The sequence below is a fragment of the Halichoeres trimaculatus genome, unplaced genomic scaffold (assembly GCF_033239565.1).
Source record: "Halichoeres trimaculatus isolate MK-OKI-2021-1 unplaced genomic scaffold, fHalTri1.1 fHalTri1_scaffold_21, whole genome shotgun sequence".
In the NCBI taxonomy this organism is placed as follows: Eukaryota; Metazoa; Chordata; class Actinopteri; order Labriformes; family Labridae; genus Halichoeres; species Halichoeres trimaculatus.
In genome coordinates, this window is record NW_027437199.1 from 6,372,004 (window position 1) to 6,399,530 (window position 27,527).

The 27,527-nt window shown below is 44.0% G+C and overlaps 1 protein-coding gene across 1 annotated transcript; it reads right to left on the reverse strand.

Moving 5' to 3' along the window:
* Positions 1-83: 83 nt before the first annotated feature.
* kdm7aa (lysine (K)-specific demethylase 7Aa) lies at positions 84-27,432 on the reverse strand. Its single transcript, XM_074697991.1, has 18 exons — positions 27,303-27,432; positions 16,673-16,758; positions 16,076-16,193; positions 13,950-14,110; positions 10,648-10,789; positions 9,983-10,169; positions 9,625-9,787; positions 5,864-5,951; positions 5,671-5,777; positions 5,453-5,544; positions 5,261-5,347; positions 4,927-5,178; positions 4,709-4,842; positions 3,322-3,467; positions 3,137-3,231; positions 2,842-3,050; positions 2,410-2,759; positions 84-2,313 (listed from the first exon to the last, which is right to left on the reverse strand). The coding sequence occupies exons 1-18, from the start codon at positions 27,398-27,400 to the stop codon at positions 2,225-2,227; spliced, it is 2,604 nt and encodes an 867-aa protein (XP_074554092.1). The 5' UTR covers positions 27,401-27,432; the 3' UTR covers positions 84-2,224.
* Between the last annotated feature and the right edge of the window lie 95 nt (positions 27,433-27,527).

Below are 27,527 nucleotides of genomic sequence, written 5' to 3' on the forward strand. Positions count from 1 at the left end.
CATTTCAGTGTGCTGTGTTCGGCTGGAGTTTGCCCCTCTTTAATGTTAACTAAACAAAACTACAACTCAGTCATTTCATTAGTTTTATTTACACGCAATTTTTGAAATGCAGAAACAAAATGCAACGCATCAACAGTGTCACAGTTAGCCAGTGTTTGTATACTTTAAATCTGGAAAGGAAACATTTCAAGAACCAACGCACGAAACACAAATGCTTAAAGAGCTGCATAAAAAGCAAAGAGGTACAGATCCTGAAGGATGAAACGTTACAGCTTAAACAAACCCTGCCTGCGGGCCGGCTCTGAGAGCTCAGTGATTCAGCATGCAAAGAGGTTAAAGGTCAAAGTGTAGTGTAGGAAAAAAAGGAAATCAGTCTGCTCTTCCTGTCAGAGAGTGAGTGAGCAAGCAAGAGGAGGATGAAGAAGACGGTCAGGGCTGAATGATTGATCACAGTCACTCACAGGTCGACCTGAGCAAAGCTTCACGCTGTTCTTAAAGCTACGTGGAAACAGTTACACGGGTTAGTCAACATAACATGGTCTGTGTGTTTCTGTGTGTGTGTGTGAGTAATACTGAGCTCAAAGGGTTCAGGAAGCAGTGAGGAAACAAGTCCAAAATCAGAACAGAGGGCGTCAGAGTCCCTAAAAGATGAAAAGACCGACTGAAACACCACGATGGAGAAAAAATGTTTGAGCAACGAAGAGAAAAGCAAACTTCAGCAGGAGGCCAAAGTCTGAGAGCGTCCTGTCTGCGTCCATGACGTGGCTGCTGGTTAATCGAAGGTTATGTCCATGGCATCATTCCCTGAGAGTGAAGAACTGCACACTCCGAGCAAAACACACACCTCACATCAGCACGCTTTAGAAAAAGTCACTCATCCCAGTTCCTCAAACGTTCACTTCTTCTGAAAACATCGACTACTTTGGATCGACCACAGTGGCTCAGAATACTGGTGGTTTTTTGCTAAATGAAAGTGGCACTGGTCAGAAAACAGCTCAGGTGTAGACCTGGAACCTAACCTAGTCTCTATTCGCACAGCGCCCAACATCCCGGCTACAGCGAGGAGAAACCAGAACACAGAGAGGGTCAGGGAGGTAAGAGCAGAGGGGGTCAGAGGTCACAGAGGGGGTCAGAGAGAGTCAGAGGGTAAAATGCTACTGAACAGATGGAGATCACAATAACTCTAAAACATCCACATTTACAAAAAGTATCTGTTAAAGATAAAAAGAGAGAGGACACCCTAAAAAAGGAAACTAACTCTCAGAATAGCTGAGGTCATAGGGTCAAAATATAATAAAATCATTATCTCTTTCAATTAATAAATACATCATTCAGAATCCATAAAAATAACACTTAAAAAATCAACATCACAGATAAAACGAGAAATAAATTAAGCTGGAGTCCTGACGCGACTCCTAATTCCTATTTCAACCAGAGAGGGAGCACTTTGGGTCCTCATAGTGCAGAGTTCGGAGCAGATTCAGCACAGCGTGAAGACGCTCTGTAGACAAACACAGAGAAAGAGGGATGCTCCAGAGTGCTGCCTCTCTCAGTCCACTCCTCCAAGTCTTTATTGCTGGTGTGATTGAGAAAAAGGGATTCAGGGACGAGCATGAGTGGAGAAAATACAAACAATAAGCACCATTTGAAACATCACTTCTCCTTAGCACCTCGTTTACAGCCCAGCGCCCCCTTCAGGTGAGAGGGGGGACAGAAGCACCCTGCTGAGAGCACAGCTTCATCTCTCTGCTCCTCCGCCTTCTTCAGTCCGCACACAGAAAGCTGTGAAGTGAAGGATTGTGGGAGGTGGAGCGCTCAGCAGTGAGATGTGTGATGCAGATGACGTGAGCATCAGAAGCATTCAGTCTTTTTTTTTTTTCTTTGTTTGGTTCGCCTCCTCGTCTCTTTCTGTCTGTTTAAAAATGCCCACAGGAGCTCCACTCCTTGTTCCTGCAGCAGAGCGTCTCCTCTTCTTCTTCTTCTCGTCTTGTTCCTGTTTTTAGTGTGCTTGTGGTGAGTGGTGCACCTGCCTGCGTTAATCAGATACCCTGTCTCCTCAGCATGCACAGTGAGCGTGTTTTCAGGCAGTGTTCTGTTTTTGTGTCCTCGTCTTTACTACAGCACCAACGTGTCGGGAAACTAACGCACAAACGTTTCCTCTTCTCTTCAAGAATACTCCTCCGCTGTTGTTGTTGTTGTTTGCAGATTGTGGAGGTCTGGAGTGTTAGACAAAGACGCGGCTGTGTCTGTTGAGTTTCAGGATCTTCCCCAGCCTCTGCTTGGCCGTGGCCATCCCTTTTTTGGGCCTCTTGCCTGGAGAGAAACGACACAGAGAGGAGGTTAGAGTCACAGATCGGATGAATAAAGAGGAGAGGACAGTGTTTTGTCACATGAGAGTGGAATCCGAACCTTTGGTGGCCTGGTTGCTGATTGGTGGAGGGTTGGGGGCGTGTCTCTTGGAGGGGTGCAGAGGTGGAGACATGGAGGGGTCACAGTACTGGTAGTCCGTCTCTGGGCTGGGGAGCCCCTGATTGTCCCAGGCCTCGCTGCTGTTGCCCTGGCTGTCCATGGGGCTCTTGTCCCCCTGCAGCCGGTGCTTCGGCGCCTCCCTCTGATCCTGCGGCGAGCACTGGGAGGAGCCGGACCACCAGGACTCCTGGGACGAGGCCACCTTCTCAGGCTTGGAGGAGCACAGCAGATCGGCCATAGACAGCATCCCCTGAATGGCCTCTTCTGTGCTGGGTGAGGTAGGACGTTCTCTGAGGACGAGAAGACAGGATGAGAAACTGAGATCATGAGGTTTGAAGGAGCGATCTGATTGGATGATGTCTCTGGACTCACCGTTTGAGTGGTTTGAGTTTGTGCCTGAGTTTCTGGCCTGACGGGTCCAGCTGGATCGTGTGCCCTGAGCCTTTCTGCTGAGACGAGCTCCTCCTCTCCTCCTCCTCCTCTTCGTCCTGGGAGCTCTCTGAATCCTCCCCTGAAGAGGAGGACGAGGAGGACGACGATGATGATGATGATGATGACGACGAGGATGATGAAGCTTTAGGCTGTAACGGTAAAAAGATTTCAGGGTGAGAGGAAGCAGTAGAAATCAGGAGTGGCTCTTGATCCTGTAGGATCATGTGATCATTACCTCTGCATGAGAGTCGCTGTCTGACTCCACGTCCGACACACTGGAGTGTCCTGAGACTTCTTCCCTGAGTTCAGTCTTCACCCTCTCCAGACCCCCTGACGGATGGAAACACGTTAGTTTAACGCTGAACACACTTCCTCTGATTAATCAGCTGTGTGATAACGTTTCATCAGACTGAGACTCACTGAGGAGTGCAGGTTTGTCCACGGCGCTGAGCTGCTCCTGAGTCCTCTCAGACTTCACGTCCACACAGCTCTTTGGTGGCTCCTGGGTGTCAGAGGACTTGTCACCCTCCGTCTTCACCGGGCTGACGACTGGCTGCCTTAAATCTCTGTAAACACACAGAAAGATGTTTTAGGGTGATAAATAAACTAGTGCTTTCAGGGGATTAAAAACATGAAACATTTTAATCTCATATCTGCTCAAGGTCTTTGATTAAAGAAATTGTAGTGCATGACTAATCCAATGAATACATGAAGAAGAGAAGATTTGTAAATCCACATTTTTTTCGACTGCTCAATATTTAAATGTTTGTGTTCCCTCACTGCAAAAAACAGAAATCTTATCAAGTGTTTTTGTCTTTTTTTAAGTAAAAATTGTCTTTTTATACTCGATATGAGCCACTTTCAACTTATCAATCCAGAAAAATGTCTTGTTTCAAGTTATCAGAGTACAAAAATGAGGTTTGAATCGCTTGTAACCAGTAAAAAAATCTGCAAATGGAACAAGAAAAAATTGTTAGAAAATTTCCTTGAGACTAGAATAATGTCTTAATACAAGTAACTTTTCTCTTGTTCCATTGGCAGATTTTTTTACTGGTTATGAGCAATTCAGACCTCATTTTTGTCCTTAAATAACTTTAAACAAGACATTTTTCTGGACTGGTCAGGTGAATTTGGCTCAGATTGAGTCTAAAAAGGAATTTTCTACTGAAAATAAGACAAAACACTTGCTAAGATTTCAGTTTTTGCAGTGCTGCTGTTGTCCATAGAGGCAGGGTCTGGCGGAGCTTGTCAATCAAAATCCTGCTCGTAAACTACTGTGGGTGAGAGCGGTGCACTCTTTGGATGAGAGCTCAGCATGGATATGAGGAGAAGATGTTCAGGCAGCTCATGCTCCAACTGAGGATGTGCCGAGGTAGTTGAGAGAGAAAAAGCGGCGCAATCGTGAGAAAAGACGACAGAGATCATGGCGAGGATCAAAGGATGGCGCGCCCGAAATGAACGTGATCAAAAAAGTACATTTTGTCTGTTTTTTGGATCAAAATCAGGAAGAGAGACATAAAAGAAGAGAGTCCACTCTCCTGAGGTAGTTTTGGTGTTTACATAGTCAGAGAAAACAAGATTATTTGGGTTCACCAAGATCGTTCAAGATGCTCTGAAAATGGCTGAGAGCTACTGATTTAGTCGTGTTAATTTTCATCGCCACTTTTTGTGCTCTGATTTCTCTGCTTGCTTTAATGTTTGGTTGTTTGCACAGATTTTAAACTCTTCCTGAAGCCTGTCTTCGTGCATCATTCTACAGTTTTACTTTAAACCGACCAAAGCTCAGACCTCTCTGAGCGACCCTCACCTGATGATTCTGCCGTTGACCAGCATGAGCCTCAGGTGGTTGTTGTCCAGAGACTCTGCAGCAGCTGCTGATGCTGCTGACGCCGTGGACACTTTGTTCAGCTTCCCGTGGACCTTGGCACAAAAGGCAGCGTCCTATAGGAGCAGAGAGTAGACGTGCTGTTAAAGCAGCCTCTACAGTCTGAAAATGTGAATCAAAGGTTTTGTTTTCAGGCTCACCTCCTCCAGCGGGCCCACCTCCAGCCTCTTCAGCACCTCCCTCGTGTGCTGCTCCAGGATGTCCAGGTTGGTGGGAAGCTTGGGGGCCTGTCTCTGCTGCTCCCTCAGCCTCCTCGCGGCCCTCCTCGCCCGGCGAGCCTGGCACAGCCTCTCCAGAGTGGAGCGAGTAGCCGGGCAGCCGTTTGACCCCGACGGGGCGCCACACCCACTTCCCTGAGATTTCACTGGCTTGCTACCGTTGGCTGGCTCCTCCTGTGGACAAAATCATTTAGAGTGAATTATTCCCAGAGTTAGACTCAGGCCTTATTAAACTCCCTCCTCTCCTCTTCCTCACCTCCAGGTAGCGTATCTCCTTGGTGAGCTCTTTGATGAGATGGTTGGGCCTGATATTGTCTGGTACCTCACTGCTGGGCTCGGTCACCTGCAGAGCAGAGACAAACAGGTTCAGAGAGGACAGGTGAGCGGTCTGCCGTCTGACACACACACGTCAGAAAAACAGGAACCAATGAGAGTAGAGAAAGCTCACCTCTCGTTTCAACCACGTCCTCAGTGCACTGATTAAAGCCTTCACTCCCTCCACCAGGTACGTTGGAGGAGGACAGCTGTCTTCTCGGAGCTCTGAGACAGAAAAAGGAAAAGTTTTTTGTCACGTTTTCTGATGTAAACACATCTAAAGTTAATCTCTCTTAAATTTAATCTCTTCTTCTCTGTGTGGTTTGTTGGTGTTCATGTGAGTGTTTTTACCTTTTAGTGTTTCCAGCAGGTTCTTAGCCACGTACCAACAGATGGCCTCAAAGTAGGGAAACTTAAAGAGGTCTGGAGTTTTCAGACGACGCTCCATTTCATAACACCTGCACGAAACAGAAAACATAAATCAGCCAAAGTCCAGGAGAAGTTTGGTGAATTATTTCGATTTAATTCATCCTGGCTGTTTTACCTGAGCTGCATGCCAATGTTGAGGTTGTGAAGGAAGTTTCCTCCAAAGGCCATGCAATCCTGAGAGGTGAGAACAGCATGTATCCAGCCTGCAGGGGGCGCCAGAGCACAGGAGTGAACACAGACTCATCCACACATCAACTTTGAACAACAGGGTTCCTACAGCTCAAGGCAAGTTAAATTTAAGACTTTTTAAGACTTTTTTAATGACGTTGGAAATCAAATTTAAAAACAAGTCGACAACAAACCACAATTGAAACAAAAAAAACTAACAAACAAAAACACCACATGAATTACCTGGGTTAGAAGCAATTTTAACCCAATGTTTATTTTACATAAAACATCACTTTTACCTTTTTTTTAACCCCATTTTTTACAACTTTATGCCTATTTTGCACCCATTCATCCTTTTTTGGCCACTGTCAAAACCATTTTTGGAATTCTTACATGGTTGTTGACATTTAATTTTAAATTAAATTCTCAATTTTGCTGCCATAATCAGCATAATAAGCCACTTTTGGATTTTTTTGCCAATTTTTCCTCATTTTTTTCTCTCTCCAGGCACCCTAGGGAGAACCAAGACATGAGTCTGCTTTAAAAGTTCCTGGTGAAACCACATCACCGTTTTTGTTAGTTCCGCTACTGTGATTATGGGATGTTGTCACGAGAGTAAATCAGGAAATTATTTAGAAAAATAGATTAATGTTACTTAATTTTTTTTTACTTCAAACTAACATAAATTTTACCACTGTGTTCAAATTTTTAAGACTTTTGAAATTTGGATTTAAGACTTTTTAATGCCAATTCACGCCGTATTTTAAGAATTATGAATTCAATGCCTTTTAAGACTTTTCAAGGATCCGCAGGAACCCTGAACAACTACTAACGACTAATACTTCTAAAACATGCTTAGAAAATACCACCTTAACTCAGAGCTCCTCTAATGTGAGCGTTAAAATGATGTGTAGGAATGTTTGTAGATATTAAAACTCTAACATGTCTAAGAACGCACACACACACACTTGGAGCTAATTTCTGGTCCCAGAGTTAGACTAAAAGAGAAGCTAGGTTTGTTTGTTTGGATGTTGTGTTCACGCTCGGACAAACTGAGCTCCTCACAGCAGAAAAAGTTGAGGGAAAGCAAAGTCAGGGGGGAGGGGTAAAGTCTGACAGACAGGCCTGATAATGCCCTGCTTCACTGACCCACTGAGCTCTCTGACCCCCGCTTAATTCCCACCTCTCCACACCCTCTCTGCAAGAAACTCTCCTCCTGAGACCTCGACTCTGAGGCCGAGTGGAGCGAAACAAGAGGCTGATGAAGGGATGATTGTACGACTGCAGACATTAGTTTCACTCCCTGAGAAAGACCGTGACACAGCCTTAAAGTCACGTGCAGCAGCAGAATCGTTTCTTCCTTCATGTTATATAACAGAGCTGCTCCTCTTCACTTTCCACCTTAATTATCATCATTAAGAAATGTTTGGGTTGGTGTTCAGGAGGAAACTCCCTCCTTCCCGCTCTCAATCTCTCAGTTGTTTTCCTTTGGACCTTGAACAGGCCTCTGTTTTCCATGTGAGGACAAACAAATCCAAACAACAGCTGAGCCGGTTTGATGTTACAGAGAGAGTCAGACGGCTGAAATGATATAACATTAGTGAGACAGGAGCACGCTCAGAGACCACGGAGGAGGTGATTATCCTGAATTCAAAGGCTCCAAGCGCGCTGATATCTATCTTTATTTCAAACAAACGACTCCTGCTGCGTGCACACACCTACAGTCCTGTGTTTCCTCATGTTTTTATTCTCCCGAGGAGAGAAAAAGACATTTGACTGTTTCTGTGTTGATAGATTTTGATGTTAACTTTCAGGAACTTTTGCGTCAGCGTTTTTGTGCAAGGTTCACGTGCAGTCATGTCTGTCTATGTTTTAATGATTTTGGGCATGTAATAAAACGACACTGTTGTGTAACAGCATTCATGAATAACCTGTTCTGTCTGCATCAATCGAATGATGCTTTATTTCATAATCGATGCAGCAGGTCTGAGCTCGTGGAGCCGTCGGCGATCATCAGATCAGGACGATAGAGGAGAGGGATATAAACCTCTGGAGACAGACGCCAAACTTTCTGGGGCATAAGCCAGAAGTTATGAAAGCAGGTTCAGAAAAAACTGTTTCTTTTTCTGCGCCGTGTTTGAATCTGAAACTTTAACTTTGATGCTTCAGTCTGGCTAACTTCAACGGTTTACTGTTTGTTGTAAAGACGTCACTTTGACCATTTCTGATCTATCAAGTAGAGTCTGATTCAGACCACTTACACAGCGTCTACTGAAGCAAAAAAGAGACATAACTTTTTGAGTTTTAACAGCAACAGAATTTTGACCCTAGACAACCACTAGTATGGGTCAAAGGTTAGACCTGGATTGTAACGACCTAACATAAATTTTCAGATCTGAATTTGACAAATTGAATTTTAGCAAACCAAATTTTTTTGTTATCAAGTTATGAAACTTGATTTTTTTTATTTGAGTTTTTGATGAGTGAACTCACGACAAATAGATTCAGACATATGGTTTTCATACCAAAATAATTCAATGCAATAAATTCAATGGTGTTTTTATTTCAGTATTTGAAAGTAAGTGGATATTAAAATTCAAATAGTTATGCCTCTTCAGCAGATTTGGCTACATGAAGACTTTTTTTTACAGAGACAAATAAGTCTGTTCTGAGCTGTTTTTAATTGTTTATCAATTGCTCTTTTCTTTTAAACTGTGTTATTGCTCCCTTGTTTCTTTCTAATTTCTTTTTCTCTGTTTTTATGAAGTTGATGCACTTTAAAATCCTTGGATGAAAGGACTTTATAAAGAAAATGCATTATTATTTTTAGTATTTTTATTATTAATAAATCATTGATGGATTCATTTTGGGGCTGTATGTTCCTCCTGCTTTTGCTCTCCACATTGACATTTTTCCTGCAGACATTACACCAATCTGACACAGCAAAATGCTACAACAAACAGAAACCAAAGCACCTTCCTTGCTCAGAGTCTTACCTCCTGTGTACTGACTCTGTGAGTACAAATGTGGGTTAGTGTGAAAGCTGAGCGTCAAACCAGGTGGATTAAAAATGACAAATTTATGACCTTTGCACACTGAGTCTGTTTCTTTTATCCCAAACTTGCGCACGTTAAAAAATAAATTTGATCCCATGTTATGACATTCATGTTTGCACACTCACTCCGAAACTTTCGTCAGTTATTATTTTTCTCAGAACAGTTTCAATTTTATGTGTTTTTTCTGCATCTGCCCAGCTCATTTCCTGGGTTGTTTGACTATTCAGAGACGCTGTGGGCTACTTGCAACATCCCATTTTCTGATATATTTTCTCTACACATTTCGGGAGATGTTTAGATGATGAAAAAAGATGTGTGTGACGGTGTGTCTGGGTGCCTCTGCCGCGCATACCTCAAACGTACTGACAGCCTCTGCTCAGGATCAATTGCTTGGTGATTCCTTTTTTACTTTTACTTTTAAAAATAAACGCATCTGATTCAGTACGCAAGGTGTCTGTGCGTGATGTTTTTTTCAGATTACAGAGCCAAAAAACGGACTCGGCGATCAAAGACCTTTACTCTGTCTAGATGCTGACTGATGTGTCTCTCCAGGCTGCTGTGTACCTCACCTCTAACTCATGAGTGTGTTAGTGTGAAGAAGCTGCTCAGTGATTGGTTGATGGAGGGACTGTACTGATCCAGGAGCACTGACCTGTAGGGATGAGCAGTGTGGTTCCTTTGGTCACGACACACTTGTAGCACTTGTCCACTTTGTCCCCGAAGAACACTTCGCTCTGATTGGGCGAGGAGCTCCACGCCTCGTATAGTGCAAGGTTGGCAGGAGTGGGTTTGATCAAGTAAAAGATCTTCTCACCCTGAAAGGCACACGAGTGGGAGTTGAACGAAACAGCCACGCGACTTCAGTCACACATGAGACATCGCTGCTGAGGTCAACGCCCACACAATGTCACTAAAACCACCACAGAGCGGATTACGACGGAGAGACAAACCGGAGACGAAGGGTGACCTTTAAATTTAAATGTGAACCAATCAGCTGAGACAGGTCTTACCCAGAGAACGTGGTACCAGACGGAGGTTCCTCCAAAGTCTATGTGGAAGTCTGTGTAGCTGTCCTTGACCCCCATGAGGCAGTACTTCTGGACAAAGGGTTTGGGGAAGAAGGAGTCATCGGGCCAGTAGTTCTCCACCCAGGACATCTTCTGAGCCACGTCGGGAACCTCCACCAGCTCCGACATCCTGAGTGAGCGCACGGGGGACACAATAGAGGTCAGATTGAGAGTTCCTCTTGGTTTTTATCAGAAAACTACACTCACACATTTAGTTTAATTATGAATTAAGTTTCTTGTATTGAGACATTATTTTATTTTTGAGCAAAGTTTTTGAGCAAACTTTTCTTGCTCTGTTGGCAGATTTTTTAAACTTGTTACAAGCAACTCAGACCTCATTTTTGTCTTTAAATAACTTGAAAAAAGACATTTTTCTGGACTGGTCAGATGAATGTGGCTCATATCAAGTATAACAAGCCAATTTTTACTTAAAATAAGACAGAAACACTTGATTTGGTGAGAGTCAGTATGTCACTCTGAAATCATCTTAGCGTTTATCAGAAGCTGTCAGACGCAGTTTAACCCTCTCAGCCTTCATCAGCCTGTGGCTTCAGGGCTCTTTACTGAGGCAGATTCCTGCAGAGCAGACGAACCGGATCGGGGCTTACTTTGTGTCAGAGAACTCCAGGCTGATAAGGTTGAGGACTTTCGGTCGATGCGGTTTGGTGAAATACTTGATGAACTCGCTGAGCTTCATTTTGCTGTCCGCCTGCCGAGCCACGTCTATCACATCGATGACTTTGTTTCCCCCTGAGGAAGAGGAGGAGGAGAAAGGACACGTTAGATGAAGAGGCTTTTTAAAAGGCTGCTGAGAGGATAAGGGGGTCACGGGGGTTGCCGGCCTGCTGGCATCTCTGTGAGCTTTTAGAGACCAGGCCCTGAGGGAAACTGGCACCAGTATGGCAGACTGAGGAGGGGCGAGAGGGACAATCTGTCAATCTGTCCAGACCCGCGGTCCCTGAGGAGGGGAGTGGGTGGAGGTGAGAGCGTCGGCGTGCTCAGCGCCTGTGTGTGCGTGGGAGACCTGGAGTCAGGCGTGGAGAGAGCGGTGTCGACGTGAGCGTGAGAGAAAGAGGAAGAGGAAGAGAGGCTTCATGTGGAGCCTACGAGACAGAAAACAGATGCTTCAAAGAAAAAGACGGAGAGACAGAGTGTGCAGCTAACAGTCGGGACGCTACAAATCACACTGTGGTGACACATGGAGCCGGAAGTCAGAGACCGAGGAGCGAGACAGCTGCTGGGTGTATTTCCCCCACACCCCTCCCACTCACCTTTTTTATTACCCCTCTCACACACACACACACACACGCACACACACACCTCTGAAGGCCCAGCTGGCCAGCGTCTGATGACAGAGAACAGCTGGAGCAGAGGCAGCCAGTCACACAGCGAGAAACAAAGCTGCCTGGAAAGCACCCGACGCACCAAACGCTGAGCAGCTCTTCAGCCGACACGACGAGGAAGAGCTCACAGAAACACAAATCTGATTTGACTGAGCCAGATCCAGGAGCACGGAGCTACCTGAGGTCCTGCTGTACCCCAAATCATCCATAAGAACTATCACTAACTCATTTATGTCCAAAGTTTCTCAGAGTTGTTAGGCATATAATTTTATCAGTTGAGTCCCCACTGCAGAAAAACAGAAATCTCAAGTGTTTTTGTCTCATTTAAGTAAAAAATGTCTTTTTAGACCTAATATGAGCCACATTCCCCTGTCTAGTCAAGAAAAGTGTCTTATTTCAAGTTATTTAACGATAAATATGAGGTCTGAATTTACCACTGGGGTAAGAGAAATGTGCTTGTCAAGATTAGAATAATGTCTTAATAAAATTACTTTTCTCTTACTCCACTGGTAGATTTTTCTACTTGTTACAAGCAGTTCAGACCTCATTTTTATCTTTAAATAACTTGAAATGAGACATTTTCCTGGTCTAGTCAAGTGAATGTGGCTCATATTAATTCTAAAAAGATATTTTCTACTGAAAGTGAGACAAAAACACTTGATAAGATTTTCGTTTTTTTGCAGTTCACACAGCTTGTCACTAGGCCACGTAATAGTTATATAGAAATAATAATAATCATAGTATTAATAAAGATATTAAAAAAATATATAGTCATAATTAATTAAAAAAAAGCTGGTGTGTGTCAAGGAAATTGCACCTAATAAGTAAACTATGAGCAATCCTGCAGGCAGTGTTTTCCTTAAGTTAGCAACTAGCTATGTAGCCACTAGCAACTTTTGTTGTCACTCACAGAAATAAGCCCATAAACAAAAAAATATTTATCCCAGGTACAATCTTTTGGGGAGGGTTACTCTAGAGACTTTAATGATTAAAAAATTATAAATAAGTTTGGGGGTAAATCATAAGAAACTTATGAAAATTGCCTCTTTCCAGGACGATTTGAATCCGCCATGTCTTCCGCCAGAAGGAGCAGGAAGCAGATGATGTCATGTGACAGGAACCACTTGGAAACTATTTTTGATAAACCAAAATCTTTGTCTAAGTTGTCTTCTAGCAAAAAGTGGAAAAAAGTTGCTTTATTAACAGTGAGATTTTTATTGTGGAGAAAATGACAGTGATACACTTCAGCAACAATTGTTGCTGATGGGGCAAAACCGATAAATTGATGCATTGATTGAAGTGAACCGCAAAAAAATGAAATGTTATAAAGTATTTTTTGTTTTATTCCCGCTAAAAAGTACTTTTAGACTTAATTTGAGCAGCATTTACCTGACCAGCCAGGAAAAATGTCTTATTTCAAGTTATTTAAAGACAAAAATAAGACCTGGATAGGTTGTAAGCAGTAAAAAAAAATCTGTCAATGGGGTAAGAAAAAGTCTAATTTCAAGAAACTTGACATATTTTTCTGGACTGGTCAGGTGAATGTGGCTCATATTAAGTAAAATAAGACAATTTTTACTAAATATATAAAAAAAATTCTTGCTTAGATTTAATTTTTTTGCAGTGTGAGATGTTGCGTGCTGTGCTTTGCAGCAGCCAGCTGGTGTTGATGTCATTCTGCACTAACTTAGTTTGGATCGAGGCTCAAAGTACGTCATTAAAAAGCCTGCTTCAGATCACCTGTTGTGATCTGCAGGGTGTTGAGGGAGAGGTTCCTAACGTGAGCTGTGTTTTCAAAAAGTCTGCATGAAACGAGCGGCTGTTGAAAGATGAAACACAGAGAGAAACTGCAGGAGGCGGGGCGTGACACGCTGATAAAAAGCTAAATTATGAGTGTTATATGGAGATATTCCTTCTGAACACTGGTTTTATGTGTGTGTGTGTTTGTGTATGTGTGTGTTCCCTGTGTCTGACCACACACTGAGCTGGCTCTGACCCCACAGAGACAGGACACAGCAGCGTTCACTCCTCTTGTCTCATTGTCTCCAAACTGTAAGAAACGTAATCCGATCCTACGTCCCCAGTCACAACACCTGTGCCTCAGCTTAATGCTCAATAGTGCATGGGAAGAGGGGGAGGGAGGGGGGAGGAAGAGGGAGATAAAGTGGGCGAGGGGAGTGTGTAATGTGAGCCTAATGATAAAGACACCAGTGGGCTGGGTAATGGTCTGGTAACAGGAGCTGGGAAGTGGCAGGCTGTTTCAATAAGAGAGCATCATGGTCGTACAGAGCGCGGTGAAAGCTAAGACGTCACTCATTTAGGAGTCATTCAGCCGCCGTCTGATGCCTGATAAGTGGGTTAAAACCCCATGAACCTGGAGACCTGTCCGTATCGACACACACAGATGGTGCCGGCTCAGCCAGGGCCACTTAGCAGACCGGTGTTGGGTGGTTTCATCAGCTTTAGAGAAAACTGAGGCAGCTGCTGTTCCAATCAGAGAGCCCACACCCCTCAGGAGGATCAGACTCCTGGGTCTGGATCCAGCTCATGGGGACTGGTTTACTTACCCACATAGCGCTCCACGTCCTGGACGGAGAAGGTCGGACTCGGCAGTTTGAGTCCCAGTCCCTCCATCTCCGTCACCTTTATGGGGTAGCTGAAGCCGTGTCTCTCCAGGTACCTGGGGGTCACCTGCTCGCCCTTCATCCTCATCATGATCTCCTCACCGCTGAAACAAACCAGAACAGGTTCACTGAGCTTCATCTGCCCCACATTCATGACACAAACAGCTGCTGGCATCAGGCAGGGCTAAAGGTTTACCTGAGAGGAAGGTGTACAGGTTTCTGATAACTCATACTCACACCTCAGACTCTAACCTCTTTGGTCTGAGTGTTTGCATCATACTTCCTCACACACTGTGCTTAGGGGTGAGTATTAGCAAGGACGATACGATTTGCATCAGGATACTTGGGTCACGATATAATAATATCAGGATATCACAAAATATTGTGATATATTGCGACTCTTTGATTTTCTATTTTATTGTGTTTGAAATAATGAAAGTCAGACGCATGAAAACATAAAGTGGGTTAAGTTTGCCTCTTCAACTACTAGGACATTTGAGGTCCCATAGTATGCAAAATTATTTCATCAAGTCTTTAAGTGAAATTTGTGGGTCTTTGGCTTTCCTCCCAACCCACAAAATGTGATATTTAATGACAAAACCTGTACTTAGACGTGCTTGTGAATGTAAAATCCTGACCTAAAACGAGCTGTTTGGAATTTCCGGGGTTTGCCAACGTCAGTGATTCTCTTCTTTGACCAATCAGGAGCAAGTCTGACCTGATTGGTCCACAGGAACACATACCCCCGAACCTCCTCCCTGCCCACTCCTCTCCCATCACTGCTCTGTTTTTGGCTGTTAACAGCCACATAGTTCCATACACAAGCTTCCCATCTCGGAAGAAGATAGACTAAGTGGCTAGAGTTCATTTATGAAGGAAATGTGCATGTGTTTGCTAGTCACTTCATGGCCGACTGCTTTTCCAACTTTGGACAGTCCAACAGAGGGCTAGAGAATCGACTGGTCCTGAATCCAGGCCCATTACCAATCATCCACCAACAAACCTGGGACCCTGGAAACGTGAGTATTTTAAATGCTGTGTGCTGTGGAGCAGATGTAAGAGCTTTTCCTCAGTGTCCCCCCTGTCTCTGTGTTAGCTTCAGGATGCTAACTTTAGCTGCTGTCAGCCTGTTGTTTTAGTCTGTAATGTTACGGTAAACGAGCTTCACTGTTCTCTAAACACTGTGCACTCGGAGCTCATGGCACCGCTAACCAATGTTACTCATAAAAACTCTAAAATTGCAAAAAACAAGACTATGACTATTATTTTATTTCACTCACTACACTGATGCAACATTGAAAACATTGATGTTTATGGCATCAAAACCCACATCATCACGTTAAGGAATAAAAAATTTCGAATGTACTTTGAGATTATATTTATTATCCAGTTTATTGGTGGCATACAGCAGAGTAGCTCCTTGGTGCCATCTACTGCAGTGGAGGTGCAGAAGACGTATTTAACTTTCAACTCACCGTAATTATGAATTTTCATTTTAACAAAAATATTGATATCAAAATTTTAAATATCCATATCTTATCACAGGTCAAAGTATCGTTATTTTTTCACACTTTTACTGAAGAAGGGATTCGTTGTGCTGCAACTACACAGGTGTGTACTACGGGCCTGAGTCCATCCAGAAACCAACGCATGGGAATGTTTTTAGAGATCAACGTGCTAAGCAGCAGCTGATTCCCCTCTCTGTGCTCGTATCATAAGTCTACGATTTTACATTTTCTTTATGAAATGTCTTCAGTGAGAGCAAACACGGAGCATGAGAGAGACAGACAGCATCTTTGGTCACAGCTTCCTCTGCTGTGCTGCTGTTTGCTTTGACATACTTTCATGTTGTGGATCATAAACAGCTTCTGTGCGGAGAATAACCATAAAACTGTCTAATCATAAACCGTAAAGCTATCAGTCTGTGAATGTAGGAGCAGAACGATAAACGCCTGCTGTTGACCTGCAGCTTTACGAGTTCCTTTAATACTCTGTGATTCGTGAATGAAGCTCGAGTCTGTGCTTGGATTGACGGTTATTAGTCTTCACATGACCGCGCTGATACCTACCTGGCAAACGTCCTGCTCTGGAGCTCCTTGACGAACACTGGCGTGCCGGCCTGCACCGGCTTGGATCCGTCGTCCGGCTCCGTGTAGTCATGCCTGTGCCAGTTTTGGCGTTTTTTCACTGCAATGAACAGAGACATCCGAGGGTCACGGGGGCCGCTCCACGTCCCTCTCACGGCTCACACAAAGTGGCAAATCATGCACATCAGCAGCACTTTTTGTAAGGACATTAATTCACTACTCGACCCCTGCGCTGAGAGGAGGAGATGGCGGGGCCTGTCCAATCAAAGTGGAGGGCTTACAACACCATTCAATTATCCTGTTAATGTCTGCCCTCTGGGCTGCCCGGGGTTAACCCAGCCCCCCTCTCAGAGCAGAGCAGAATCAGACCGGAGCAACTCAGCAGAGAGCGGCCTTTCCCAGGGGAACAGTCCAACATACAGACACAGAGGAGGAGCGGGAGGAGGAGGAGGGTGTAAGGAAGGTAGACATGTAAATGTGAGGCTCAGAATCAGAGCTTGGAGTTTGATGAATGAGGAGGAGATGAAAAAAGAAGACGCAGAAACATAAAAGAAACTGGACAGGATCAGGAGTACTCACTCAGGGAGGGTCCTTGTACGACATCACAGTTTGGACAGTGGTAAACATCGATATCTGTGGCCTGATGCTCCTCAACCTGCACACAGCTGGACAGGAGAGACAGAGACAGGAGGGACACGGTTAAAACATGAATAAATAAGAAAACTAGAAAAGCTTTAATGTTATACTCCCTTTCAGCAGACTGTCTGCTACAATTTGGTGTTAGTTGCAGGTTTGTACGATAATTTGTTTCCTGACTGTGTTGCAAATTATGATGACCCAGTACATATTTCATATTCCAGATCTTAGTATCCAGAATATTGGCAGGATCTGGATCGTACTTTTGGTGTTGTCTTGTATTGTTTTTGCAAAGCAATCCGACCATTTATCATGGAGTTATCTACACATATGGTGAAAAAAGCCCTATCTCACAATGATAAAGAATCCTTTAAAAAAGTCCTGGATCCAAATGGTGATCCGGATCACCTCCAAAATTTAATCACTTCTCCTTTATCCCATTTTGAACATTTCCTGAAAATTTCATCATGATCCTTTTGTAATTTTTTGAGTTATGTTGTTCACAGACAAACAAACAAACTCTTGCGAAAACATGACCTCCTTGGCAGAGGTAAGAAGCATCAAATTTGAGATTAGGCTGTATTCAGACCAGAAAAGCTCTTGGTCCACTTGTTTGGTCCAGACCAAAAGCAGACTTTATTTTTTTCGTGTGGTGCCGTTCGTATTCAGATTGTATTTTTTGCAAGTGAACTATATCCTGTAAACACATCCACGTGTGTGACGATCAGTGCTCTCATTGGACAGCACTGACAAAGGCGGCACACAGAATACAGACCCGGAAATGGAGGTAAACGTGTGTTTGTGCTCTTATTAGAGCTGCAAAATCATTTTCAGTTTCAAGAGCAGCTCCTTCAAAGCAGGCTTAACAACACTGTTTACAATTTTGGAACAGCGAAGACGAATGCGCGCAGCAAGGATGCTCTTTGTGTTCTGACCCACAACATGCTAACAACAGCGTGGCTAAACAGAAGACGGAGGATCAGGTATGAACCAAAGACGGTTAGGTTACGGTGGCTTTATAAGCCCAAAAGGCACATGTATCCTGTAGTTAGTTCGGATGGACCTTGATTTGTATTCAGACCTGCACCGGAGAACCACGAACCGCACTAGAGGTCGTTTGGAAGCGGACCGAGACCACCTCAAAAAGTGGGTCTCGGTCCAGTTGTTTGGTTTGGTTGTTTGTGTCTATTCACACCTGCATGAAAAGTCAGCACCAGCGTGGGAAACAAACCCTGGTCCGTTTAAAATGAACCAAACAGTCCAGGTCTGAATACGCCCTAAGTCCACACCAGCAGGTCCAGCTGACACAAAACATCAGATTTAAATACGCATACTGTGGCATAAAGTCATCCTGACCTGTGCTGCATTTCTATCCTATCTCTAGACTCTAGAGATACGATAGAAATGCTAGAGTCTAGAGGGTCATTTTGTCCTTTTAAACAATCAAAACAATCATCTGGTCTATCTGTGTGTAAAGGTTTAGTCAGTAAAGTCTGTTGATGTTTCTAAACATTTCACCCTGTAAAAAAAGTAGGAAAACTGTGACGTTTAAGGATGTTTCCTTGCTCTGCTTCATAACTTTAATGCATGAGTCAAACTCCTCAGAGAACACAAACACCTCGCTGCTTTTCTGCACAGATCTGCACCCGAGCCTCAGCTTCCCCCCCTGACCATCCTGCAGCCAGCAGCCAAACCACAGGCAGTAACACACACATGCATTCCTGCACTGCATACCAGAGCCTCATTCCACAGCAGCACGAACAGCAACCGAGCTGCTATTCAGCATGTTTGGACACCGACGGCTGTTTGAGTCACAGAAAGCCTGCAGGCCGTGTGTTGGTGTGACTGCAGCATGTGCACGGGTCATTTTATGCTGAGCTGATGTGAAGAAGATCAGACACAAAGAAAGCTCTGTGATTAATAAGAAACCGTTTAATTTGACTTTATAAAAAGGGGATTTTAAGATCCTAAGGCAGGGGTCTGCAACCTTAACTTTCAAAAGAGCCGTTTTTCCTCAGCTCACCTGGATGAAAGTCATTCTGGAGACGCAAAATCTACTTTATCTTCAAATTAAGACAAAAAAATGTATAATTATCTAAACAAGAAGTTCTTGTGTTTATAAATTTGTACATGTGATTTCCTCGTTTTTTATTTTTATTTATTAATTTATATAATATATGTTTTAATAAATTTGCAAATTTAAGAAAAAAAAGGAATTTGTAGTGTCATAAATTTTATACATTTTGCAAAATTTGGAAATTGAAAAAAAGATAAAACATTTGCAAAATAAGAAATGAATATAAAAAATGTGCAAAATTTCAAAGAAATTGATGAAATGTCATAAATTAAAAAAAAACCCTAAATAATGCAATTACAAAATTTTGCTTGATTTCCAAAAATTGTAAAAACTTTCTTAAATTGTAAAAAACAAGGGATTTACATGAAAAAAAAAAAAATTGCAAAATCTTAAAAAAAAAAAGTGGAATTATTTTTCTTAATTTCCAAAAATGTCAAAAAAAAAAATAATAATAATAAAAAAAAAAAACTACAATTTTTTTTTAAAAAAAATTAAAGCTTCACTCAAGAGGTGATGCATTTTTAGTCCAAATTTCATATTATGATTTTACTTAGTGTCTGTGTTGTTATCATTAAAATATTTAAAGCCCTTTATTTTAATAATATTTTTAAAGCCCCAAGGAGCCACAGCAAAGGAGTCAAAAAGCCTCATGAGGCTCCAGAGCCACAGGTTGCAGACCCCTGTCCTAAGGGAATAACTATTTATGTTGTTGTTGGATGTCTCCACTTGACCTGGACAGGGAGATTTGAAGTCTCTGACTATCTCTGCACACAGAGCAGGAGTTTGGACGACTCACGTCAACTTGCAGGAAACATGCAGCCTGCTCTTTAGGAAGGAGCTATGCTAAACCTGCAGGCACACACACTCAACCAGCATCTTCCTCTGGGTTTGGTGTCTAGCTGCAGGCCAGCAGTGACAGAGAAAGAGTCAACAATGGATTTATAAAAGCCTGCAGGAGGGATGGAGTTAATGGCAGCCTGCTATCTGCTTTGATCTACAGAGACTGCAGGAAACTGTAAAAGAAATAAAGCAGAGGGTCATTAAGTCATCAGGAAGTGGTGAGCTCCTGTGAACGCTGCCCCCGGTCACCCTGCAGCACTAACAGGATATCAACAGGAGCTGCATCCTCTCTACCCTCACCCCTCCTCACTCTAGCACATGTTAGTGTGTGCTGCACTCATCTGCGCTGACGGAAAACGTTAATTCATGTAGAAAACAGCTGACTGGAACTCAGCTCGTGCTTTCATGATTTTACTCTATCAAACCCTTATGTTTGCTCTCACACTGAGAGGGAAACACACACACACATTAATCTGTGGATCACGTGTGCTCTGAACCATGAGGGTGGTCCAGATGGATCAGGGTTTACATCAATTGGATGCATTTTGATGATCTGAAGTCAGAGAGAAAGATCTCTGTTAGAGGGTTTTCTCTTCACTTTCTCATGTCGCTGCTCTCTGCTGTCCCTCTGAGTCTTCTTTCAAACAGGAAATGGTAAAAAAAGGCCTGTTAGAACCCCTCCCCCTGCACGTGAGCGGCTGATGACCAACAATAACATGGAGCGGACCCTGGCTGGAGTACGAGGTGCTGCTCATGGATCAGGAATCCAGGATGAAACATGTGGCTTCGGTGGGGGAGTGAGTGAGTCACAGAGCTCACGCTGACGCTCCAGAGGAAAGCGCGAGAGCAGCACATGCTCGGCCTCGGTGACTCTGTTGTCCTCAGCTCACTCCCTTTACGTAACGCCACAGAGGGGAAGCAGGGCACTGTGCCACTTCCAGGGCCTGACTCAGCACCTGTGCTGATCACATCCTGACCACCTCCTGAAGCTGAGACACGGAGGAGGAAAGAAAGAGGAGGAGGCTGAGCTGAGAGAAAGATACACAAGTGTTTCCTATGAGTTACATCATCATCATCATCACGAGAGAGTGGCTGAGTGTGCAGCAGCTCCTGAACCCGAGTGAACCTCGTGTGCCTGAAAAGCATCAGAGCACAGATGAGATTGGAGGCTGACGTCAACGTGTGAAACAGAACAACAGCAGCGTGTTGTTTGAGAGACACGCGCAGATCTGTCAATTCGTCCCAGCAGATAAAAACAGGACACGGCTGGAGGCTTTATTCTGTGACGCCACGGCGGCAGATTAGCAGGCTGAACATCCCTTCCTGCCTGAGAGGAGACGTGTGTACTCGGCTAAAGCCCCGCCATCAACAACCCCTCGGCCTGCACTTCCTCTCATCAAGAGCCTCCTTCCTGTGTGACTGAGAGGGCTTATTCATTAGTCCACGCTCTGTGAGGGGTTCATTGTCCTCCATGATCACTGCAGGAACACAAAGGCTGGAGGCGGGCAGCGCCATTATTTTAAGCTCTAAATAACTGCTCTGCATGGGGCGGCGACACGCCCACATTAGGGAGCTGGCAGATCTGTAATGGATGGGTGGAGGAGGCAGAGATAGGGAGGAGATGAGGGCAGTTAAACACACCTGGCTCTCCTTATCTACCCCAGAGGAGCACCTGACTCCTCCGGCCTCCTCCTCACAGTCTAAAGCTATCAGTCAACGCTCACACACACAGAGCCGACAGGGAGAGACACTGAGCCCTGACAGACTCAGATCTGTCTCTCTGCAGATATCATTTCAGCTGTATGAATCCCAGCAGATGTCTGGAGCCAACAACACGGGATCGTTCTGGTGTTTATGGGAGCCCCGAGGACTTTTAAAGGGGACATATGCTTGTTTCTCCTTTTCACCATGCCAGACTAAGATGCCTGTAAAGCATTTCTGCGCTCAGTACAAGTCATTTAGTTCCTTCGTTGCCCCACAATAGCGTTCTCAATATCCTCAGTCTAGGCCATTCTGAAGATCTCGTTGAAACGCTCCGTTTAGAGAATGACCTCCAGTAACCTCACAACATCACAGCCCTTTGTGCTCTGATTGGTCAGTTCTATCAGAGGGGCGGAGGGGGTAGAGCCAGGGGGCGGTTTTTGCAGCATGGCAGTATTTCCAAAATCGCCATATTGGATGGGGCAGACCGAGCGAGTTTGCTGTTTGCCAAGACTTCACCGTAAGACATTGATAGCACTAATAAAATGGCAGAGTGTAGGGTACGTCCTTTTGTATTGGACCCCGAGTCAGACCCGGATGGTTCTGCAGCTCAGGAGAAAGAAAATCCGCCTTGACACAGATCATCGGACGCTTCAGTGTGGTGAGTCAAACCGTAACACTGTAACATGTATAGTTAATACGTGGAAATATAGGCAGACTTCACCAATAAACTATTTCTATAACAGGGCTCCATCCTGCTCCTTCACTTTTCTCTGTCTGTTTTATCCATCATGCTGAAAGTGTAGTCTAAAGATCGCCTCTACCGTCAGTTTGTCACTATGTTATTACCGCAGCATTATTGTGGTCCAGGTTCACAGTGCATGTCAGAACAAGCATGAAAATATCACAGTCTCACAAGTATTACGACGTCTGCTAAAACTACAGTGTTTTAACTGCTAATTCACCATGTAAAGCCGAGCTGCTCAGCAGAGCAGAGGTCCCTGCATCCAGCACTCAGTCAGTCGGCTCTTGGTGGGTGTATCCCTCGGTGGCGGTTGTGTGACTAACTGACATCACAGAGGAGGAGCTGCTTTATCAGATTACTCCAATAAAAAGAAAGGATCCTCGTGTCGTCACGAGGGTCAAAATCTTGCGGCCAAATGGCAATGGCCTATTTTCAGAGGCATCAAATCTCGTTCTAAGATATCAGAAAAAATAAAATATCTCATTTTTTGAAAATTCAGGGGGTGAAAGGTCTTGCTTTCAAATTTATTATTTTATATGTAAGTATTAAATCAGGGATTAGCATGATATGTCCACTTTAACTACTTGATTGTTTTTGGTGGTTCAGGCTGACCCGCCTCCAGGCTCGAAGCGCTGGACTCTGCTTTCACACATGTCTTCAACATGGTGGTGTTAGACTCCCAGAGCCCCTGTTAAACCTACAAAGTCCTCAGTCTTGTGACTGTCTGACTAAAACTCAGGACGGGGAAACCTGTCAGCATGCAATGAGGCAGATAGACTCTTTATTTTCACCTTTCAGATTCAGATAATAAAACCACCCTTTGGCCCTAAAACCAGGAACCAACACTACACCAGAGACGCAGATGTTTTATACCATCTGTACCCTGATAAAAGCACCAAAATCTACCTGCCTAAATCTACCTAATTCCGATATATTCGGCTAGTTTGACTCACATTAAGCTTCATCACAAAGAAATACAGATTTAAATATATCAACAAATCTTAAACGTGGCGACAAACCTTCATCATAAAGTCTCTGTTTACACCAGGCTCAGAGTTATACTGTGAATGCTGTAGCAGACCTGCTTCATCATTAGTACAATAACTCAGTGTGACATGTGATCGACATATATGAGGCCGCTGACCTCTCTAATCAACACTGATTAAAGTGGAGTAACACAGAGAGCCCAGCTGATGAATGTAAACATGGAAGCCGCTCTATGAACAATCAACCCATCAAACATCTACACAGATCATTTGAGCCTCAATTTATATACGACAGATCAAAACAAGAAGAAGAAGAAGAAGAAGAAGAGCGTCTGTCTTCTCCTCTTTTCATTTAGCATAAAGAGCACAGAGACGCCGTGTGGAGGCCATCCATCTCTCTCCAGCGTGCTCACACTCTGTGCGACATTGACAGATCGTGTGTTGAACTTGGCTAGCCCAAGCTCCCATCAATCACTCCTTCTGCCCCCTCTGAGCCCCGCTGGTCTCTCATCACCCCCCACCATCCACCTAAACCAGACAGGGGCAGACCCACAGAGCCTGACACCTACACCGAGGTACACCCTGAGCTCTGACCTGACCTAGAGAGGATTTCCAGGGTGCCAAATCCACGGTGCTGACTGTGACTGGCTTTCTGAATGAGCTGGAAACCTTCTTCGAGGCCAGTTTGTATTTAGGAAAGACTCTGAAGGGTTAACGACTAATTTTAAGATAACATTTTGATCCAGACTACAAGCTCTGGCTCTGCTGTGGATGGTGATAGAAGAACTTTATGTTTCAGTTAAATCTGGGTCATGAAAACCTAATTTCATAAACACAGCAAGCAGATAACCTGAAGCTTGAATCGACACAAAAACCCCTGAAGAATTGAAGTTACTTTAAATCTAAGAATTAGGGATGGGTACCTGTCTGGAGTACCAAGAACTGATTCACGTAAAATCAAACGGTACCCTTTTTAAGTGATACTCCGGGAGGGAACAAGTTGGGTCCTATCACAAGGTTTAGGGCAGAAATTACCCCTACAGCAGTGTTTTTGTACAGCAGAAGCCCAGAGCGCTCGCACCACACACCCCCTCCCTGCTCCTCTGCTGGTTTCCTCTGCACTCAGACGGGGCCATATTTTACTTGACCAAAAACACAAATAAACGGTCTCCTGCTGAAAAAATCTGATATCGGTCTGCATTCACGCTTTATTTAGAGAATTTTCAGCGCGTTACTTTCACACAAAAACACCGCTAAATAAGGCTCTACTTCTCATCGTGTCGTAAAACGGCGCTACCTCTGCTACAGAGCCACAGCTGGCTATGAGGCGCTCGCCACTTAGTGTATCAGTCCGCGCACGTGGCGTGCCAGATATAAACAAACGCAGGTAGTCTTCCAGGACAAATTGGATCCTGATCCAATTAAATCAGGTTAATTTTTAGATGATCTAAAAATGACATTTTAAATTCCAACTACGGCTTAGTACGAACAAGGAATTTAACACGTATTGGGTCAAAACTTTAAACACTACAGAGGTCTTAATTCATTGACTTCCATTTGACAGTTAAAGCCAAAACTCTGAGCTGTGAAACATGTGAAAACAGAAGTGTGAGAACAAAAGTTTCCAAGGAGAAGCAATAAGAAGCTTTTTGACTCAAGGTAGAGCTGCAAATTTCCAACCAAAGACGTTCCAAGGATATTAATTAACTTGTTTTTTTAAGCCAAATCCTCCCCATTATCTCAATTTATAGATCAATACACTGACAAACCATGCTATGCTACAACATGACACCTGAGACTGTTTACATCCAGGTGGTAGAGCTTCAGAGAGTGTAATAGTTTGACACACAGTAGTCACTGTCACTGAAGCAACTTTCCCTTCATCATCGTTCCTCTGTTGGTTTCACATGCAGACAAGAAGATCGAGTCTTGAACTGTCTTTTTTTTTCTTTTTTTTTTAAAAAAAAGGGGGAAAAAAGGGGAAAAAATGGAAAAAATTGGAGAAAAAAGGAGAAAAAAGGGAAAAAATGAAAAAAAGGGAAAAAAAGAAGAAAAAAAGGGGGAAAAAAAGTCTTGACCTGTCTGAATGTGACTTTAGGGGACTGACAGTTTGTGACGTGTTATAAACAAACAGTAAATGTGAGATGAGAGCTCTCTGAAAGTGGTCTCCGGTTTCAGGCTTGAAGACAAATTCTCCTTCTTTACTGATCACAGCTACAAGAGAGATAAACAACAAAGTGCTGTGTTTACTGATCCCAGTTCCTCCTCCCAGCATAGCCCCAGCCCAGGCTGTGTGCTGAGATGTTGAGATGGACAGGTGATAGAAAACAGAGCGCTCTCCAGGAACTCAGACAGCCAGACAAAGTACCCACACACAAACACAAACAGCAACACTGACAAAACAGGCAACGGGAGGTCGATCTCCTCTCCTTTCCACTCCATGAACGCGCCATCATCCACAGCCAGAGAATATCCCTTTCCTTCTGGCCGGCCTCGTGGGAAAGAGGCAGGAAATGTGGCTGTTTTTGGAGCTCTCCCCTCTCTCTGTGAATCTGCTTATTAGTCATCAATGGGGGAAGCTCCAACATTTGTTCCTTTTCCTTGCTGGCGCATGACACACAGCCGGTCTTTTTTGGCTCTGACATGCCACAAATTCTGGCCGCCAAGTTTTCTGGCAGGCTGTGGAAGTGGTTACGCAATGGCTTCCGTCATTTCATCACGAGCGGGGAGAAAAAACGGTATTGTATTCATAAACAGTTGCCGTGGAGATGCGCCCACACAGGCTGGAAATCAGGGCATGTGTAACTTTTGTCTGTGGACTTCAGCCGCACGGATAAAAAAGTGACAGTTACAAAAATCAGGTTACGCTGGTCTGACACACAGCATGTCATTTCACAAGACAAACCGATTCCTCTGTGAGGATTTATCCGCTACGCACAAGGTGGGCAGTTCTTTCTATCTCTGGGATAAAAACCTTATCAAATTAAAAGCACAGACTGTTCTTTCCTCTGCGCCAACACTGAACACCACACAACCATGTCAACTCTTCAGTTCAGACGCTTAAAGAAACACTGGGCGTTAACAACAGCATGAAACACTAATATATGAGATTTAAAGCCAAAAGCACACAAAGAGTGTTGATTCCCAACAATAAAATCTCCTTTAAGATGAGCATGATAGCTGCCATCACCTCTCCAGCATACAGCACGATTCATAACAAGCCTCTTTAACATCTTCCAGATACAAACATGTGGTGAATGTTAAGAAAAAGAGGCATAAAAAGGGACAAAAATCACCTCAAAGCAGCCTCACATGTGCCTGCCTGGTACCTTTAAATAACGCTACCACCGTTCACCGCTAGGGGTCCCATGCCATGTGCCTCCTCTGCTTCAAAGGGGATTTAAATTTCTTAAGCTGTCAATCAAATCCCGACCATAACAAGCTCCTTGTTCTCTGCTATCTGTTTTATTGAACAGAAAGCTTCTAAAACTCATCAAAACACAACAGATCTCAGGTTTTATTTACACAGCTGGATTATTAATATGTTGGAAATAATATATTAACTAATCTGACTAACAATGACCAGCCTGTGTCCCCAAACAATGAGAAGTTGTTCATTAAATCTAGTTTGTGTAAGAGCATGTTGGAGGTGAACCGCTGCTGGTTTTACCTCGAATAACCTGACTCACTGAACAGGGCTCGGATCCACACACAGACCGGACCAACTGGATCTGGATCCGTCCGATCACAGAACAGATCAGAATTCAACCCATCCTTCTGAAGTGACTTGAATGAGGTAATTTTTCAGTGGGACAGTTGTACTCTTTTTGACTTTAACCCGTCGTGTTTAACATGTTCAGATGGGCTTACACAGATCGGTGCTCCTATAGATCCGCGTTATACGAGATTAAACTGTTTACTACTACTCTCTGTTTAACCGGGTAATATTGAATACCGCTTTAAAAGCAGGGATTGTACTCATGTAGGCTTTTTTAGTCTTATAAGTGGAATAAATGCCTAAACAGGAGCTGATTTAAGGGAACCGTTAGAGCCTTTCTGTGGTCGGGTCGCGTCAATAGGAGGTTTAAAGCCCACCGCTTAGCTAACGAGCTAACTTGGTTAGCAGTCAGAGCCGCGCAGAGAACCGTCGCCTTTCTTGTAAAACACTCCGTGTTTGTAACTTCTAGCACACCCCGACGATAAAACACATTAAAGCACACATACCTTCCGTGAAACCAGTCCTTACAGATGTCACATTCGATCATAAACCGGCTCACATCGTACGGCTGCCGGCACACACAGTATAGCGGGGCCGCCGCCATCTTCCTACTGTCCCCAAACAACGCAGGAGTGAAGGGGGGCGGGGCTAAAGACACACTCCGGAGACACCCGAGATGTAGTCGAGTGGGCACGAAGTCCTCTTTCCGAGCGATCCCACCTCTGACGTCA

What these genes read in the sequence shown, in the direction of transcription:
- kdm7aa (XM_074697991.1), bottom strand. Translation starts at nt 27,400, where the DNA reads ATGGCGGCGGCCCCGCTATACTGTGTGTGCCGGCAGCCGTACGATGTG. An exon ending in AGGAGATACGCTACCTGGAG is followed by an intron (nt 5,179 to 5,260) that starts GTGAGGAAGAGG and finishes TTTTGTCCACAG; the next exon opens with GAGGAGCCAGCCAACGGTAG. An exon ending in AAACTCAAACCACTCAAACG is followed by an intron (nt 2,760 to 2,841) that starts GTGAGTCCAGAG and finishes TCTCGTCCTCAG; the next exon opens with AGAACGTCCTACCTCACCCA.